At 39.0% G+C, this 17,690-nt stretch overlaps 2 protein-coding genes across 3 annotated transcripts in view; one reads left to right on the top strand and one right to left on the bottom strand.

Moving 5' to 3' along the window:
• Nucleotides 1-17,690, bottom strand: part of RARB (retinoic acid receptor beta) — a 426,501-nt gene that overhangs the window by 403,999 nt on the left and 4,812 nt on the right. The gene's annotated exons all lie outside the window — the stretch shown is intronic.
• LOC128592701 (calponin-2) lies at nt 9,457-12,088 on the top strand. Of its 2 annotated transcripts, XM_053600783.1 has the most exons (2): nt 9,457-10,124; nt 10,215-12,088. In XM_053600783.1, exons 1-2 carry the CDS (start codon nt 9,471-9,473, stop codon nt 10,398-10,400), a joined length of 840 nt encoding a protein of 279 aa, XP_053456758.1. In that variant the 5' UTR covers nt 9,457-9,470; the 3' UTR covers nt 10,401-12,088. The 2 variants fall into 2 exon arrangements, with proteins under 2 accessions (XP_053456758.1, XP_053456757.1); XM_053600782.1 differs by having other exon boundaries at nt 9,457-12,088.

Raw genomic sequence — 17,690 nt, 5'->3', positions numbered from 1 at the left:
GTTAAAGAAATACATTCTTTAGTTGAGCAGTGGAAACCTTCCATGAAACAATGTGGTACACTGTGACCTCACGCAGAACTTGCCAGTTAAACATCTCTTGCTGTGCTGTATAATCCAACATCCATGATAACATTAGAAATAGTTTGCATTTCCCCCAATTAAAAAGAAATACATATCGGTATTTGCACATATCAGTACCTAAATGACCACACGAAAGAAGGTCTTTAGAAACATAAACTATCTTCTCCCAGGAGTGCCTGTGTTTCCTGTGTCCTTCTCGGGTATGGGGTCGGGAAGGGAGGGCATGGGGGCATGCAAGCACATTTGCTCAGGTTCCTGCCTGTATCCAGGGATAATTTAACAGAAAAAAAAAAAATTCACTCCAGAATCCATCTGCTTCTACTGAAGTTGTCATCTTAGTTTCAGAGACTACAATTTTCTATTTCCACTTCAGCTAAGCATCTTATTTCCCCCTTCCCCCAACTCCTTGCCTCCTGGTCCCTAAACTGATCTATACTAAGGGATACATTGGGCTTAACTGAGGTTCTATGCAGAGTACCTCCCATACACTCATTCATTGAGTCCCAACACCGGCCCCACAGTGACACAGATGAAAGAGGCACAGCTCTGCCAAGAGGACAGTGAGAGGTGAGGTGTTGATCCAAGGGTCACACAGCTGGGCCACAAGGGAGGCTTTTCTGACTGTAAGGTCTAAGCTTTTAAACACCTTGCTTTATATTTTCTATTACATGCTGTCTATTGGAGCTGGTTCCAAACTGTTCTGTGAGGGAATATTTGGGCCTTTCCCTGGGTACTGCCTGGATCCCTGTTTCTAGGGGTGGGTTGGGTCTTGAGCTCCTCAGGTCCTTGTCAAGGAGTAAAACCTCAGAGTCATGACTTCTCAAAGCTTCAGAAATGTTTGGCTGCAGAAAATAGTTTTTAGGGAGAATTGCCTGTAGGCTATGAAGATCATTTATTTATCTTGACTTCAAATATTTATTTTTCGATAAAACTCAGTTTGTCATAGTGCTAGGTACCTGGAAACACTGTTTTGGACTCCTAAGGGGACCTGTTTTCATGACTGAGCTTCGGAATGATTAATTTGGCCTACATGGAAGGATGTTATTAAAAACACAAACACACAGAAAAGAATCGTATTTGCTATAAAGATATAGTTGGAACATGGTTCATGACACAATCATCTGGGCTTCTCTGGGTGCCTAGGTGACCGCATTTTATGAACCGTTTCAACCATATGACTGTTGATCCTCTCCTTGGGACAGGCTTTTAGATCATTTGAGCAATATTTATTATCTACATCAGAGGATGCACTTTAATGCTCTGGCCTCTAGTTGGCTGCTACCCATTTCTCCATACTTATTTTTTCTTTCCTCAAATACACTCATTTACAAATTTAAAAAGGTACATGTACAACCTTTTTGTAAGTGGTCATAAAATCCTTTTTCCAATAAAATATGTTGTATGGAAATAAGTTAATTCAAGAAACACTTTACTCATCTGTTGTGAAAAATTTAAGATTATGCAGTTTCTTCTATGGGTGATAATTATGGCTATTATAGATAGTAATGCCAACAACGTTTATAATCTATATGGAGTTTATTAAAACAAAAAAGAACTTACGATGGACTTATGATAGAGTGTATGGATATCAGATGGTACAGTTTTAAAAAAAGCTGATAGAATAACTTTTCTATTCCAAAATGTTTCCTTGAAAATTCTACCATTGCAGAGTGAGAACCTTAGCCTAAAATTTAGTGTTTTAATATACAAATGTCTCTCTGAACAGTTAATTCCTTGGAAATGGAATCAGGCATAAATACCTTTAATGCGACACTTTGCTCTTAGGAAACAAGGATACTGATTTCAGTAGAATATTTGGTTCAGACCTACAACTAGAGTAGATCTCTCATCTTTTACTTTAATTCATTCTACAAGTTGTTATTAAACACATTAATTCATATAACAAACATTTAGTGAGCACCTACTAAGTGCCAAGCACCAAGCAGTGAGGATGCAGTGGTGAGCAAGAAGGTCATGGTCCCGGAATGGAGATGAAGAAAACATCATGGACAATCCCATGAGCCAGAAATGAGCACTACTAATATGTTTCCCACACTTTGTCCTAACCCCCAAAGAAATCCCAAAACATACACAACATATGACTATTGATAATGGAATATTAAGTAGCCTTAATACTTAATTTTATTAATTCTGTAATTTATTTTTCCCATTGGACATTTCCATGTTACTATATTTATTGATTTCTCCATCAACATTTTAAAGGGCTGTGTATTATTTTCATTTTACATTTTAATCAGTTGTCTTTTATTAGCCAGGAAGGTTGTCTCCAGTTTTTTAATTACAAATATCTTTGTGCTCATATCTGTGCTCTTCCGAGCACACTAAAATATTTATTTCTTGTAAATAAATTCATAGAAACAAATGCAAAGTCATAGTTAAGAACATTTTAAGGCCCTAGTTACTTACTGCAAAATTACTCTCCACAGAAAGGAGAAATCAATTTTCATTCTCCCCATCAAGGCAGTACATGAACGTTCATTCTTGGTACCCTGAATAACACTGACAATCTTTCTTTTAAATCTTCACCTTCTCATAAGAAATACAATGTTAATTCACATTTCTTTTTAAAATTACATTTGTGCAACTACTTTTAAGACTGAAACTTTAAAAATATTTGTGTTAGCCATTTGCGTTTATTTTCCCTTTCTCCTGTCTCTAACACATGAAGGAGAGAGTCACACTTTTTCCTTATCTTTGAAATGTACATTTAATAACTATGAAAATGCAACATATATCTGAATGTATGTCACATAAAATTTAAACACATTTCTATGTTTTTCTCTTGAAAAACATTTTTCTCTTGTTAATCTGTCTTTCATTATAAGTGCCTCAGCTATGAATCTAGCACTGGGTAAGAAAAAGTCATTTCTGCTCTTCAATGTAAAGAAATGTTAGCATCTTGTATCAGTCTTAAAGAGTTTGCTTTTTATTCAACATTATGTTTTTATGTTCTATTGCTGTTGCCTATAGCTTAAATTTCCACTGATGAGTGATATTCAGTGTAGTAACTATGCCATTATAGTTTTCAAATATTATCTGCTCAAAGATATTTGGTGGTGTCCAATTTTTGAGATATCATCCAAATTTTATTTTTTCTAATCTATGACCCATGCTACTCTGAACTGTCTTAAACATAAATGCTGGTATTCATATTAAAGAGTTTCTCTGGGATAATACCTGAAAGTCAAATTGCTTGGTCATAGAGAATTGGAATATCGAATTATATAGAATAGTGCTAAGTCATTTTCTTTTTTTTGTTTTTTTTTTTTGTTTGTTTGTTTTTTGAGACAGAGCCTGAAGCTGTTGCCCTGGGTAGAGTGCCGTGGCATCATAGCTCACAGCAACCTCAAACTCCTGGGCTCAAGCGAGTCTCCTGTCTCTGCCTCCCAAGTAGCTGGGACTACTGGTGCCCGCCACAATGCCCAGCTATTTTTTGGTTGCAGCCGTCATTGCTGTTTTGCGGGCCCAGGCTGGATTCGAACCTGCCAGCTCAGGTGTATGTGGCTGGTGCCTTAGCCGCTTGAGCCACAGGCACCGAGCCCATTTTCAAAATAATTATACCATATAGACTCTTGCCAGCAGTGTATCTCAAAATATCTGTTGAGCCAATTCATTTCTATCACTTAGTATTCTAATCATACTTCTTTATTTTTGCAACTATAGAAGATTAAAAATGGTATTACATGGCTGTCTTGATTTATATTACCTTGATTATGAATGTGAGGTTGATGTGGGATATCCATATTCCTTTTTATAGAAATGAAGTCTTTTGTTTATTTTTGATTGGGGCTGTTTATCTTTTCCTTCTGATTTGTAGAAATTCTTTACACATTCCTTCATATTCTCATCCACTATGTCTTTGTCAGTTGTATTTCACTTGGCATTCTGGGATTCCCACCATCAAATCTTGGCCTTTTCTCATTACTCTACAGCACTTCTCTGTTTTCTCAATACTACACATATACCTTTGTCTTCTGTTCTCAAAGTGAGGATCCCAAATTGTGGCCAGTACTAAAGATGTTAATCTCTGAAGCAATCTATATAGAATCATGTATATATAATTATATTACATGTCAATTATGCTTATATGTAAACCTATTTAAGGATTCAGAATTACCAAAACAATATCAATAGTGGCACTTGGATTCTTTGATTTGTTATTTGGCTTTTGTTCTAGAATAAGATTTCTCATAGAAGAAGAAATGGAAGGGAAATCCTAAAACTGCCCATAGAGGTCAGGACAGAGAACAGAGGTCAATGAGGCTGTGAAGGTTACTCCTGTTTTGTCAAATATCATATCACCTCATTCTGATAAGAGAGGCTTACCAAATATGCTGAAGGGCAGAGTTCCTTTTAATCATATGGTTATCATGAAAGTGCTACCTACTTTTGTGAAATGTCAAGGTTAATTTTTTTTCCTCAGGTATCAGTTTTTTGATTGGCCAATTTCATAACCATTAAGCAATTAACATTAGTGTTTGAAAAATACTTCTTACTATAAACATCACCGAAATTAAATCAAGCATTATTAGAGATTGTTTATAAAGAGCAAAGTGAACTTCAGATAAGGAGAAAAGGGAAGAACAGCCTTTGACTAAGTTCTCCAAGTCTAAAAGATGCTCATCTGTGAAAGATAACTTTAAATGCATGTATTTTTTTTATATCTTTGTGATTAGTTCAAAATTATTTATGAGGCCATGTCTATTCATTAGAAAGAGTCTTTTCCAATACCCAAATTTAAGACTATCTGTTAGAGAATTCTAAAATTCTATGAAAAATCTTTGCAGGATATAAACTCCATAAAGTGAAAATTTCCATATGCCTAATGTAAATTTTAGAAATGTGTAGAAGAGTATACGTGCATGTAGAAAGACCCTTGCATTTTGAAGCAATTATTAGAATATACAACTGATGGAATGACTGTCCTGATATAATAAAACTTTTTGCTTATAAGTGGACAGACAGTGACTGTGGGGCATGGTTAAGAAGAACAATGATTGCTGTTATTGGTTGAGTTTCTGCTTTTATAATAATATTGTATCAGTTGATGAAAATCTCATGATATTTTGAGTATACCATTATTATCCTTATTTTACAAAGGAAATGAATCACAGAAAGGTTAAAAAATCTTGTTCAAGGACATAGACTGGGTCTAGAAACAGCAATCTCTCTCATGCCCCTATTGCCAACTTCCTATAACTTCCTTCCCCCAGATTATTGGCATTAATGCCGTTTTTGGCTCAACAACATGAGCCTTTCCTAATAAGTATTTTTGTGTTAGACTACAAGGTCCTAGAGGGTATGGGCAGTCTCATACCTCTCAATGGTCAGTTGTATTTCACTTGGAGTTCTAGGACTCCCACCATCAAATCTTTGGTTTTCCAAGTGCCACATATGACCAAAAAATGAAACAATGGCTAGATAACTTACTGCTATCATCATTGTTCCCAGATAACTACTTTCCTTGTTCCCCAAATGCCCTTAAATTTTCTTTTGTCTAAATATTTGCAAAGCTTATGAGCATTTGGCAAAATATCTTAGCATCATTATAATGACATAATAGTTAATAACTTAGTAACACTTTTCTCAGAGAAAAGTGATCATTTGTACCAAATAGCACAATGGCTTTTTTCAGATTTAGATTACTAAATTGAAAAAAAAAAAAGAGAGACATATACAGATTTTAATATTATTAAATTTGATTCATTTTATTCTATGAAAAGAAAACAGGAAGGGCAAAGTACCAGGGAAAAGTTTAGTTAGGCCCAGAACCCTTTAGTAAAGTTTGTATGTGGTGAAACCCTATGTTCAAAAAACCTTAAACAGGTTTTTGGCTAAAAGGAACTAAAAAAATCCTAGATGTGGAGAACTAAAGGCGGGCAGATGTAAAGACTGTTACACAAACAGTGCATGGAACTAATTACATAACAAAATTAGCTCTAAGTACAAAGAAAAAGAATATATCATTGAAGGTGAGATGCCAGAGCCTGGGTAGGGGACTTGTTAACATCTGTCTATTCAAAGAGCTTCCAAGAATTCTGCACACTAAAAGGTTAAACAAAAATCATGTAAATTTATAACTCATAGATCCTAAAGACAGACTACTAGATATGCTAATGAAGTGATGTTCAAGGTTAAAGAACTGAGCATTATAACGACAAGATTACAAGCACCAATAATCTCTCAATGAATGGAACTTAAAAAGAATAGGAGTGGTTCTTCTAAAGAATCTCACAGACTCCAAATGGCAGTGATGGGTAACCCTGCAGAGTTTTGAGCCAAAGACTTAAAAAATGAAGAATAAAATAGAGATTAACGAGAACTTGTTGAAGTCAAGAAAGGGGATGGAAGTTCGCTATTCAATGATAAAGCAAAAAGAAAACCAGAGGAATAGAAAAAAATGCATTAAAAAATTATGAACACTGTGCATCATGACTATGAACTTGTAGTTGCCAGAATCAAGAAAAACTGACCATGGAGGTGGCGGATGGGGAAAATTTCCTCAAGTATTATTCATTAGTTCAATCCAAAAGTAGAAAAAAATGTCATTATGAGGATAAAAGTATGAAAAAACAAATTAACGGACATCTTTTTTTGGGGGGGGGCAAAAGCACAGTTTTTTCTTTCTCGGTGGTAGGAAAGGAAGTTTTGGTGCCTGTATCAGTTTATTAGGGCTGCTGTCACATACTACCACAAACAGTTCTGGAGGCCGGAAGTCCAAAACCAAGGCGGTAGCAGGGCTGGCTCCTTCCAAGGGCTGTGAGGGAGGATCTGTTCCACACCTCTCTCCCACCTTCTGCTGGCTTGCCAGCAATATTAATTCTAATCTTCACGTGTCTCTATGTTTTGATTTCTCTTTTGTTAGGATATAGTCATACTGGGTTAGGGTCCACCCTAGTAACCATCTTGATTTGATTCTCTTTTTAAATAGGGATATAGATTCACAAGTAGTGGGGTTAAGACTGCAATATCTTCTGGCGGGGGTTGGGGGGAGGGACACAATTCAACTCATAAAAGTTTCATAGGCTTTTCCTGATAAATGGTAAGATCATTGGAGACAGAATCTGACATGACACATAATGGCAAACAGTTGCTCTGATGGATTTATTACATAAGGTACCTAATGCAATCCCTAGCATGTGTGTGTTAAATAAATACTGGAAATGTGAATTCATGAGTAACAATACCTTTGGTTCCTCTTTGTACACATTGGGATATTGGCTATATATTGAGAAATGGAAACAAGGGCTGGAAGTTCTTTTCTCGTCCTACATACCATCCAAGACAGGAACTTAAACCTGCCCACTTTCCATGGGTTTTCTGCATATGGCTTTTCCTAGCACCATGCCCTCTGCCAGCTTGCCTTGTCTGGCATAATCAGTGGTGATGTAAGCACTTCTCTTTCAATTCTACTTATGATCTCTCTTCCTTTCCTCTCAACAACTAGAGCATTTATTTTCTAGGTAGTTTATTTGGCATTAACTGCCACTGCCAATTGTCACTGACTCATTCATATATTGGTTCATTCATTTATTTATTCCAGTGATCTTCAACATTTTGGACCCAATGCTTCTTTTTGTAGCATATTTTATAACACCTGCTGTACTGTAATATAGGCCACCTACACATATAATCCCAAAGAAGTTAATATAATATCTTAACTGCAATATCAAGAATGAATGAAAAGAAAGTAATTTTTAATAAGATAATAGTTATTCTAATGTATAAATGCTCAGGCACAAGGAAGTGGTAAGATGCTTGCCCCCACATGCAGAATTTCAGCAAATGTTTCAGCTACAATTGCAGATTGATAGAAGCGTGTAGTATTGGTTACTTAAATACCAACAACACAGTACTGCCATTTGTGACATGATTTTATTAAATAATGATTGACTACCATTAAGCTTACCCTTGATGTGCATAGCAATTGCACGTCAATAGTCCTAAATAATTAAAGGTATTATAAAAGTACACAACACTTCACATTTACATATAAAATGAAGTTATTCTTTATGTTCAGTTCATTATTATTTCTTCTTAGGATTTTTCCAACATGAATGTCTGGTAGGACATTGGAAAACCATGACAATGTGAAGTAGTTCTTTATTATTAGCAGCTATTGTACACCTTCAGCCCCCTAGCCTCTCCTCACTAAATGCCTATAGTGCTCTTGGTAAATTTTGACATCTAAAAGTATATTAACAACTTTCCAAAATTCCCTCACCACCAAGAATCATTGATTCAGTCATTCCCCAAACATTTTAATGCATTTTCACTAGGTTCCAGGTATCAGGAGCAAAAGCTCTGAAAACTAATGACAGGAGAAGACATGTAGAATAAATCAAAGTATGTACAATCCATCATGGGTAGGAGGGGATGTCACAAGCTTCACAAAATGTAGGCCTAAGAGAATAAAGAACAATTAGGGTTTTATGTTCAAGTTGTTTTAGGTGATTATGACTTCCCAACAGGAGTGCAAGATCTTTGAAGACAGATAAAGTGTTCTCAAAATCTTTGTGTGCTCCAATAACCATGACAAACATAGAATTGTGAAAAGAAGACTGGTTTTGATCAGATCAGGAATAGTTCAAACCCAGTCCCATCGTTTTTGCCTGAGCACACATAGGGAAATTGGTTACCTGGATCTTACTTTCTCTATTTTCCTCTCCCAGTTGTCAGACACGGGCAATGTGTATAGCAAATTAAATAAATGGTATTTATTTTTATTACTTATTCTCATGGCAAAGTAAAAATAAAGTAAGACAGCACTGCCTATCCATTGGTTGGTCGAGTGACCTCAAGTTCTTGGAGGTAGTCTGGAGCATAACAGATAACAGAACCAATTAGATTTTCATTCTCTCTCTTTTCCCTCCCTCTCTTCCTCTTCCCTTCTCTTCTACTCTGTCATTCTACTTCAAATTACAGAGAATCACTCTAATGTCAGAAGGAGCCAAAGTAGAAGAAGACAGAAGCAGAGATGGATTATGGAGTTGCATCACCTGTGGGACACGGCAAAATCACCAGACCTTCTGTAGGCCTGCCTGAGACACATCCCAAAGATGGCCCAGAGGACGCTAGGGAGGCAGAACTGTGCAACACATAGGCAATAAGGTATCTCATACCCAACTCAGCCAACTCACAGATGTTGTAGGGATTCTATCTTTATAGAGGTTAAATTTTTATAAGGTTGAAAATACTTCAAGTGTCTCTGTTTAACTAATAAGTATAATTATAATATCTTTAAAGGAATTCTAATATAAACTTTTGAACTATCATACACTCTCTCTTTTCTCCATTATTGGTCTTTCTTTGTATGTATTCTCATGCTTCCCCTAAAGAAATCATTAGCCCTTCCTCTCCCGCCAGCCATGAGCTCCACGCAGTTCAACAAGGGCCCCTCATACGGGCTTTCGGCCGAAGTTAAGAACCGGCTCCTGTCCAAATATGACCCTCAGAAGGAGGCTGAACTCAGGAGCTGGATTGAGGGGCTCACTGGCCTGTCTATCGGCCCTGATTTCCAGAAGGGTTTGAAGGATGGGATTATCTTATGCACACTCATGAACAAGCTGCAGCCAGGCTCAGTCCCCAAGATCAACCGCTCCATGCAGAATTGGCACCAGCTAGAAAACCTCTCCAACTTCATCAAGGCCATGGTTGGCTATGGAATGAACCCTGTGGACCTGTTTGAGGCCAACGACTTGTTTGAGAGTGGGAACATGACGCAGGTGCAGGTGTCTCTTCTGGCCCTAGCTGGGAAGGCCAAGACAAAGGGACTACAGACTGGTGTGGACATCGGTGTCAAGTACTCAGAGAAGCAGGAACGGAACTTTGATGATGCCACTATGAAGGCAGGACAGTGTGTCATCGGGCTGCAGATGGGCACCAACAAATGTGCCAGCCAGTCGGGCATGACAGCATATGGCACAAGAAGGCATCTCTACGATCCTAAGAATCATATCCTGCCTCCCATGGACCATTCAACCATCAGCCTGCAGATGGGCACAAACAAGTGTGCCAGCCAGGTGGGTATGACAGCTCCTGGGACCCGGAGGCACATCTATGATACCAAGCTAGGGACTGACAAGTGTGACAACTCCTCCATGTCCCTGCAGATGGGCTATACGCAGGGTGCCAACCAGAGCGGCCAGGTCTTTGGCCTGGGTCGGCAGATATATGATCCCAAGTACTGCCCACAAGGCCCAACTGCCGATGGAGCTCCACTGGATGCTGACAACTGCCTAGGTTCAGGCGAAGGCCCAGAGTATCCCCCCTGCTACCAGGAGGAGGCCAGCTACTGAGGCACCCATACATGCTGTCTCCCCACATCATCATCTTATCTGGGTTTTGGAGTTTTTCTGTGTGTTTGCCATTTTTTTTTTTTTTAACATGTGCTGCCAATGGAGGGTTTGTAGGAGTCTGGGTAGGATCAGGTGGCAGATCCCACTTGTCTTGCAGAACTGAGCCAGCAGGCTGAAGGAGAAGGGGCCATATTCAGATGCACGGGTGTTTGGGTTGGGGCAGGATCCCTGCCAGGGCACATGCAAGAGGTGGACTGAGCCATGTTGGGGAAAAGAGACCTGGGCAGAGAGGAGAACTGGCCCCAAATGGTTTCCAGTTTCAACTCCTCTTATCTTTTTTTTTTTTGAGACAGAGTTTCATTTTGTCACCCTCAGTAGAGTGCCGTGATGTCATAGCTCACAGCAACCTCAAACTCTTAGGCTCAAGTGATTCTCCTGCCTCAGCCTCCTGACTAGCTGAGATATGGGCACTCACCACAATGCCCAGCTACTTTTTTTAGAGATGGCATTTCGCTGTTGCTCAGGCTGTTCTTGAACTCATGAGCTCAGGGAATCCACCTCCCTCGGCCTCCCACAGTGTTAGTATTACAGGTGTGAGCCATTGCGTCCAGCACTTCTCTTCCCTTTTGTCTACCAATCAGTTTGTGGTTTCTGTGCCCACAGAAGTTTCAGGAAGTTTTTTTGTTTGTTTGTTTGTTTTCTGAGACAGAGTCTAATTCTGTTGACTTAGGTCACAGCTTGCTACAACCTCAAACTCATAGGTGCAAGTGATCCTCTTGCCTCAGCTTCCCAAGTAGCTAGGTCTATAGGTGTATGCCACCACACCCAGCTAGTTTTTCTGTTTTTAGTAGAGATGGGATCTCACTCTTGCTCAGGCTAGTCTAGAACTTCTGAGCTCAAGCAATCCCTCACCTCAGCCTCCCGGAGTGCTAGGATTATAGGCATGAACCTCAATGTCCAGCCTAAAAGAAAATATTTTTTCCCCGGGGAATGGGTTAGGGATGGTGGAGGGGTGCAGGGAAGGGGGTCCCTTGGGAAAGAGACAAATTATTTAGGATCCTGCCCGACTGGATTTCCTTAGGACCCTCAGACCAACAACACTGGTGGCCCAGAGGCCCCATGAGAAAACTGAGGCCTATGCATGACTCTGGAGTTCTAAGTGGTTGAGGCAAAGGTAGACCCCCTCCCCGAGCTCGTCCCCACCACCCGCATGGGGCCTCAGTAGGTTTTATTTTTTAATTTTTTGTTTTTCGAGACAGAGTCTCTACTGCCCAGGTTAGAGTACTGTGGCGCCGGCCCAAGTCAAAACAACCTCAAACTCCTGGGTTCAAGCCATCTTTCTGCTTCAGCCTCTTGAGTAGCTGTAACTTTAGGCACTCATCCCATTAGCCAGCTAATGTTTTCTATTTTTAGTAGAGATGGGATCTCTTGCTCAATTTGGTCTCTAGCTCCTGAGCTCAAGTAATCCTCCTGCCTCAGCCTCCCAAGAATGCTAGGATTATAGGCGTAAGCCAGTGTTCCTGGCCACCTCAGTAGGTTTAAAGAGTCCCCAGTTCCCTTCTCCCCTTCCTGGGCCTGACCCACTGTCTCTTGCCTGTCAGTACTGCCCTGAGATCCCCAGCTGGGCACATGAGATAATGTGAATTACCAACTCTGGACCAAAAGCAATAAAAACTTCTGTTTGTAGGAAAAAAAAAAAAGAAATCATTAGCAGGAGTAACCTCGAGGGAAACCCATTCCTTTTTCTATGATCACCTTCATAGACTGAGAGCCTACTACTATTCAGGGACACGCTCCACAGTTGGGATTCTCCTTTGGGCATTGTAGTTAATTTGATGACACTGAATAATAATCTGTTTCTAATTCATGTTTATATTTTTGATTCCTTTGGGGGAAAGTTCAACAAACAAAATGAGTCCACCTCCTCTGTAGAACTATTCTAAAGATCACAAATTATACTCAACCAGAGTCTGGGGAAATTGTAGAAACACCGAGATGACACAAAATTTCCTCTATTGGGGGGACGGGGGGGAAGAGAGGCACTGAAGTAATTAATACCTGTCCACCTACAAGGAATGGATTCTTACATAATATACACATGGCTCTAGACCTAGGCAAGTTCATTGAAATAGTTCTATCGTGTGAAAGGTATAAACTTTATTTTTCAAACATTCAGGTAAAACTTGTGACCTCCATAAGTCAATAATCAAAGGCAGATGAAATGGGCAGAGCTGTCATAACTGAGTTTACTCAAATTCTTAACAAATTCCTTTTACTTTCATTAATTTTATTTGTATTTAGATTAATAATATGAAGGATGCATAGATGTGGACCATGTTTGACATTCACAAAATATCAGCAATATATTAAGTCCCAGACATCTTATAATCAGATGTGATTCCTGTCCAGTGGGGTCACTGTGTAACTCAGTAGAAATAAGGATATAACTCAGTAGAAAAAAGATAAAACTACAGAGCAAAGTCTATAGACAAAGACTGCAGATGGGTACTAGGAATTAATGAGTTGGTTTTAGTTGCTATTAACCTGCATGTTTTTAGAATAGGATCCACACCTCTGGGCCAATTGTCCTTAACATGTAATAACGAATTCCAAACTGGCTGCATATTCTGCTTTAAAAAAGTAGGTAACAACTCTTCTCTTAGTTTGAGAAAAAAAAAAAATAGAACTAAGACTCATTTTATGTCCTGTCATTGGTAATTCCGAGCCTGAACAGCCTGTCTCTCCAGAAGGTTGGGAATTTTTAAGCGAATACACTATTTTGTGATTTTGACAGGAGAGCACTTTCTGATCATTAAAGAAGGGGAAAGAATTCTCATTTTAAGATGCTAGAGTTAAACTGAGATCATTTGGAGAGAGGCTCTGAAGCCAAAATGCTTAACAATATTTTCCAGCTTGCAACAACCTATAAAAAAGCACATGTGCAGCAATAAAACAGAACAAGCAGCCATGAAAGGAACATAAAGAGAGACAGACGGACAGTTGTCCAACTCTCACAGAGAGCCCTGAAATATAAAATTTTGAGTGTTCCCTGGCACAGCATATCAGGGGCTCCTCCCACTGGAAGCCATGCTGACAGGGGCATGGTACTCTGACTATGGGGTTGGTCTTCAATTCTCCATTTGGATGGGAAATGATAGCTGCTCCCATAGTAGTTGGTGATGCTGAAGAGGTTGCAAGGTCCTTTAAATATCCATCATCTCCAAGGAGTCCTTGGAGCATCATGCAGAAGAGATGTCAACAGTGGAGCTATGGATTATCCAAGGTGTTAATTGGCTTTCTTGCCCCAAGCACTTGGAAAGGTATATACTTTCAGATCCCAAGATCTGGGTTTAGAATTTGACCCAAGCATTAACTGGATCTGTAAGCTCTTGACTCTCTTGAAGCCTCAAGCTATTTATAAAATAAGAGTTTTTTGGGATGATCCAGGAGGTGCTCAATGCATGAGAGTCTTTCCTATTATATATTTTAACCCTATCTTTTCTCATTTGTTTCCTGTGATCTAAGCTTACAGAGACTCCATACTGCAAAAATTAAGCCAGAATGCAAAGATAAGGGCACGCATACACCAAGGATGTTTTCAAGTTCACTTATTTCCAGCAAACAATTGTTTTCCTTCTTTTGGATGGATGCTGCTAGAGAAAGGACTTTCTGAAAAGTGGCTAAATCTTTTCCTCTGAATTGTGAGTGGTCATAAACGGTCTTACCAATAGCCAGGTACTTCCTGATGCAAAAGAACAGGGTCCACCCACTGGCAGAAACTCCACCAAGGAAAAGTGAGATGTTTGGCCTGCGAATGGTGTAGTGAGCCGGAGGAGTCTGAGCTATTTAGAATCACCACCTGTGATTGAGTTGAAAGGACCTTGGAGATGATTTGGTTTCACCACTTTAAAGTACAGATTTTCTTTCTAGCTTTCATCTCACCTTCAATTTTACATATTTGAATATACTAGAAAAGACTATCCTTTAAAGAAAAATATTTTGTGGTTGATAGAACAGAAATTCAGAAAGGTTAAACAACTATAAACTACAGTAGATGTAGCATCAAGGCCATCATTGTATAATACGCAAGAATAGGACCATTGTACTACGGGCTAAAAGAAATTAAAAGTACAGGTCAAAGTTCTGGTCTAGGAGATGAGGCTGACCAGAGAATCAACAGTGAATGGGGGAGAGTAAGCAGCAGGTGTAACCTCAGCAGCTTCTATGGAAATTGCTCTTAGTTACTTTCTATGAAGAAGGTTCCTGAGCCTTTAGAATTTCATGGTGCTAACAGGTCCATGTTACAGGGCAGGAGAATTTATTCCTTCTGGCTAGAGTGGTAGAATCTAGATGTGTACAGATTGTGAAATCAACAGCAGCAAGTCCCATGGTTTAATGACATAAGCCTCTTTATGGAGGAATCATTCTCCAACATGTTGGTTCCTGTTTTATTCCACATTAGCCAGCTTTCCACCCAAGTATGTGTGTTGCTGGTTATTGAGACTACAGAGAATTTGGCTGCCTCCCTAACGAATCTCAGTATAAGAATAAAAATTTAAATTTATTTTTAGCAAAGACTGTGGGTAACTTTTAAGACATTACCCTTTTTTAGGATCTTTTGACAACACAGGCTTAAACCAAGGCAATTCCCTCTTTGAAGACCAACCAACAGAGTACATATTAACAGTGATTTCTTGTAATTATTTCCATATGAGCAGTTTTCATCTGCTTTGACTCTAGCAAGGAATAATTAAATAAGGTATCATCACATCAAGTAAGCCAATTTTGACATCTCCAGTCCAAAGTTTTTGTACCTTCTCCAACCACCTTTGCAGGTGCAGTTACTCAGCACCTTCCCACATGGCCCTCAGAACAAACTACCATTGGTTCTTTAACCTTTTTTTTTTTTTTTAACTTCAAACCTTCTCCTTCTAAAAGTTGAAGCAATATTTGACCAGTTTTGATCTAGAAAAATAGTAATTGCATTATAATTCAATCTAGTCATAATGACATCTTGTGCTTTATTAGCAATGGTAAAATGAAAAGAATTGCCTTGCATTTAGAAGTGAAAGGAGCCTTAGCTAGTACATACCTCAACCATCCCTCCATTTCCACTGATCTGCATTTTTCTTAAAATCAGTCCTCAAAGAAGCCCATAATCCCTGTGCTCTGCTTTTGGGTGCTGAGAGGCTTCAGGCTGCCTCAGAGTTTCAATGTGCTTGATTTGATTGCCCAGGATGGGACTCTTATTCATGGCTTAACTACTTGACTGCATCTACAAAATACACCTTGGATCTGAGGACAGAAAGCTGAGCTATTCAATTAGAAACAAATTTTCTTGGGTGAAATTTTAATCATTCTAAGAATTGTTTAGACCAGTCGTTCTCAACCTTCCTGATGTGACAGCCCTTTAATACAGTTCCTGTGGGTCATGACCCACAGGTTGAGAACCGCTGGGTTAGACCACCCCATGTATTAACTTTAAACAATTTCATTATGTCATTTTCATATTGGGTTTGCATTGGCAACTGGATCGTCAGGCTATTTTGAATACAGGTCTTCTTTTCATTACTTCAGCTGCATCTACTTTCAGTTTCAACTTGAGAAGCATGAAAAAAGGTTATTAAGAAATTTCAAAGACATTATTGGTCACATGCTCAGAAAGGGAGAATTATGACAAAGTCATTCCAAGACTGAAAACAAGTCAGTCTTTATCGGGCCTGATAATCCTGTGATTCCAGTCAACATCCCCAGAGTGAAAGTCTGTCTGTTCCTTTATAAATCCATCAAAACATTTATGCTCTACTATTTTTGCAGGACTGTACTTGGGATTCTCTTAGATAGAAGGAGCTGCCTGTTCCCAGGGAGCTAAAAATAGAGTGGGAGGAAGAAGTTAAGGCATAAAGACCACAATACAGAAAGATGAAGGTGATACTTCAAAAGATAAACTTCTGAGTATCAAGGTTAATATTTGGAGGAACTCTTTAAAGAGAAACATAATACAAAATCATCACAGGAAGAGCTGCAAAGAGCTCTGGCAGTTCTACGAGCTGAAGAACTTGGAGAACGCGCCATGGATAGTTGGCACAGCACAGTGGAATCAACATGTCCTTTCACCTCTGGATGCAATGCCAGGCAAATTGTTTCTAGAAGGCAGAAAAGCTCACTAGCTACCATACATTGTCCTTGCGCAGGCAGAATCTTCTTTATCACATTAATGGATGCTTTCCATGTGTAAGTCATATTTGTCCTGAAGAATTCTAATTCTGGCTACTTTTATTTTGTAGAACTTTGTACACCCATTTTAAGAGAAGATTGGGGGTAAGAAACAGTTTAGCACAGAATCCGAAGGTGCCGAGAACACTATAAAAACTGAATGTGACAGGAACTAGCAGCAAAGGTCCATGAGAAGTTGGGAACGATTACAGACAGATTCTGTGCATAGGAAATAAGAGAATCAAAAGACATTTCACAACTAGAACGGATTTTAACTCTAGAATTATCACTGGTAATTTTTACGGTATTACTTCCTAATTCACTGCTCATGTTATTTATTAGGTAGCCAATTTCTTTCTTTCTTTCTTCTCTTTTTTTTTTTTGGTTTGGGATTCATTGAGGAAACAAGGAATTAGGTTGCACTGATTGCAGTTGTTAGGTAAAGTGGCTCTTGTAATTGTGCCCTGACCCCAAAGGTGTGCCATATACAGTGACCCCGTCTCTCTCCCTCCTCCCCTCTCCCGGCTCCCTCATTCCCCTGCCCTACCCCTTGTATTATAGATCATCTCCTGCCTTCATATAGTAATTGAGTATATTGGATTCTTTTTTTTTTTTTTTTTGAGTATATTGGATTCTTGATTCTCCATTCTTGTGATGCTTTTCTAAGAAGAATGTGTTCCGCCTCCATCCAAGTTAATACAAAAGATATAAAGTCTCCATCTTTTTAAATGGCTGAATAGTATTCCAGGGTATACACATACTGCAGCTTGTTAATCCATTCCTGGGTTGGTGGGTATTTAAGGTTGTTTCCACATTTTGGCGATTATAAATTGAGCTGCTATAAATAATCTAGTGCAAATGTCCTTCTGATAAAATAATTTTTTTTTCTTCTGGGTAGATGCCTAGCAATGGGATTGCAGGATCAAATGGGAGGTCTAATTTGAGTTACTCGAGGATTCTCCATACTTCCTTGCAAAAAAAGTTATATTAGTTTGCAGTCCCACCAGCAGTTTTAAAGTGTTCCCTTTTCTCCACCTCCCTGCCAGCATCCGCAGCTCTGAGGTTTTGTGATGT

Source organism: Nycticebus coucang, chromosome 8 (genome assembly GCF_027406575.1).
Source record: "Nycticebus coucang isolate mNycCou1 chromosome 8, mNycCou1.pri, whole genome shotgun sequence".
NCBI lineage: Eukaryota > Metazoa > Chordata > Mammalia > Primates > Lorisidae > Nycticebus > Nycticebus coucang.
Note: the sequence above shows the minus strand (reverse complement) of the source record. Positions and strands in the feature narration are given on the sequence as shown.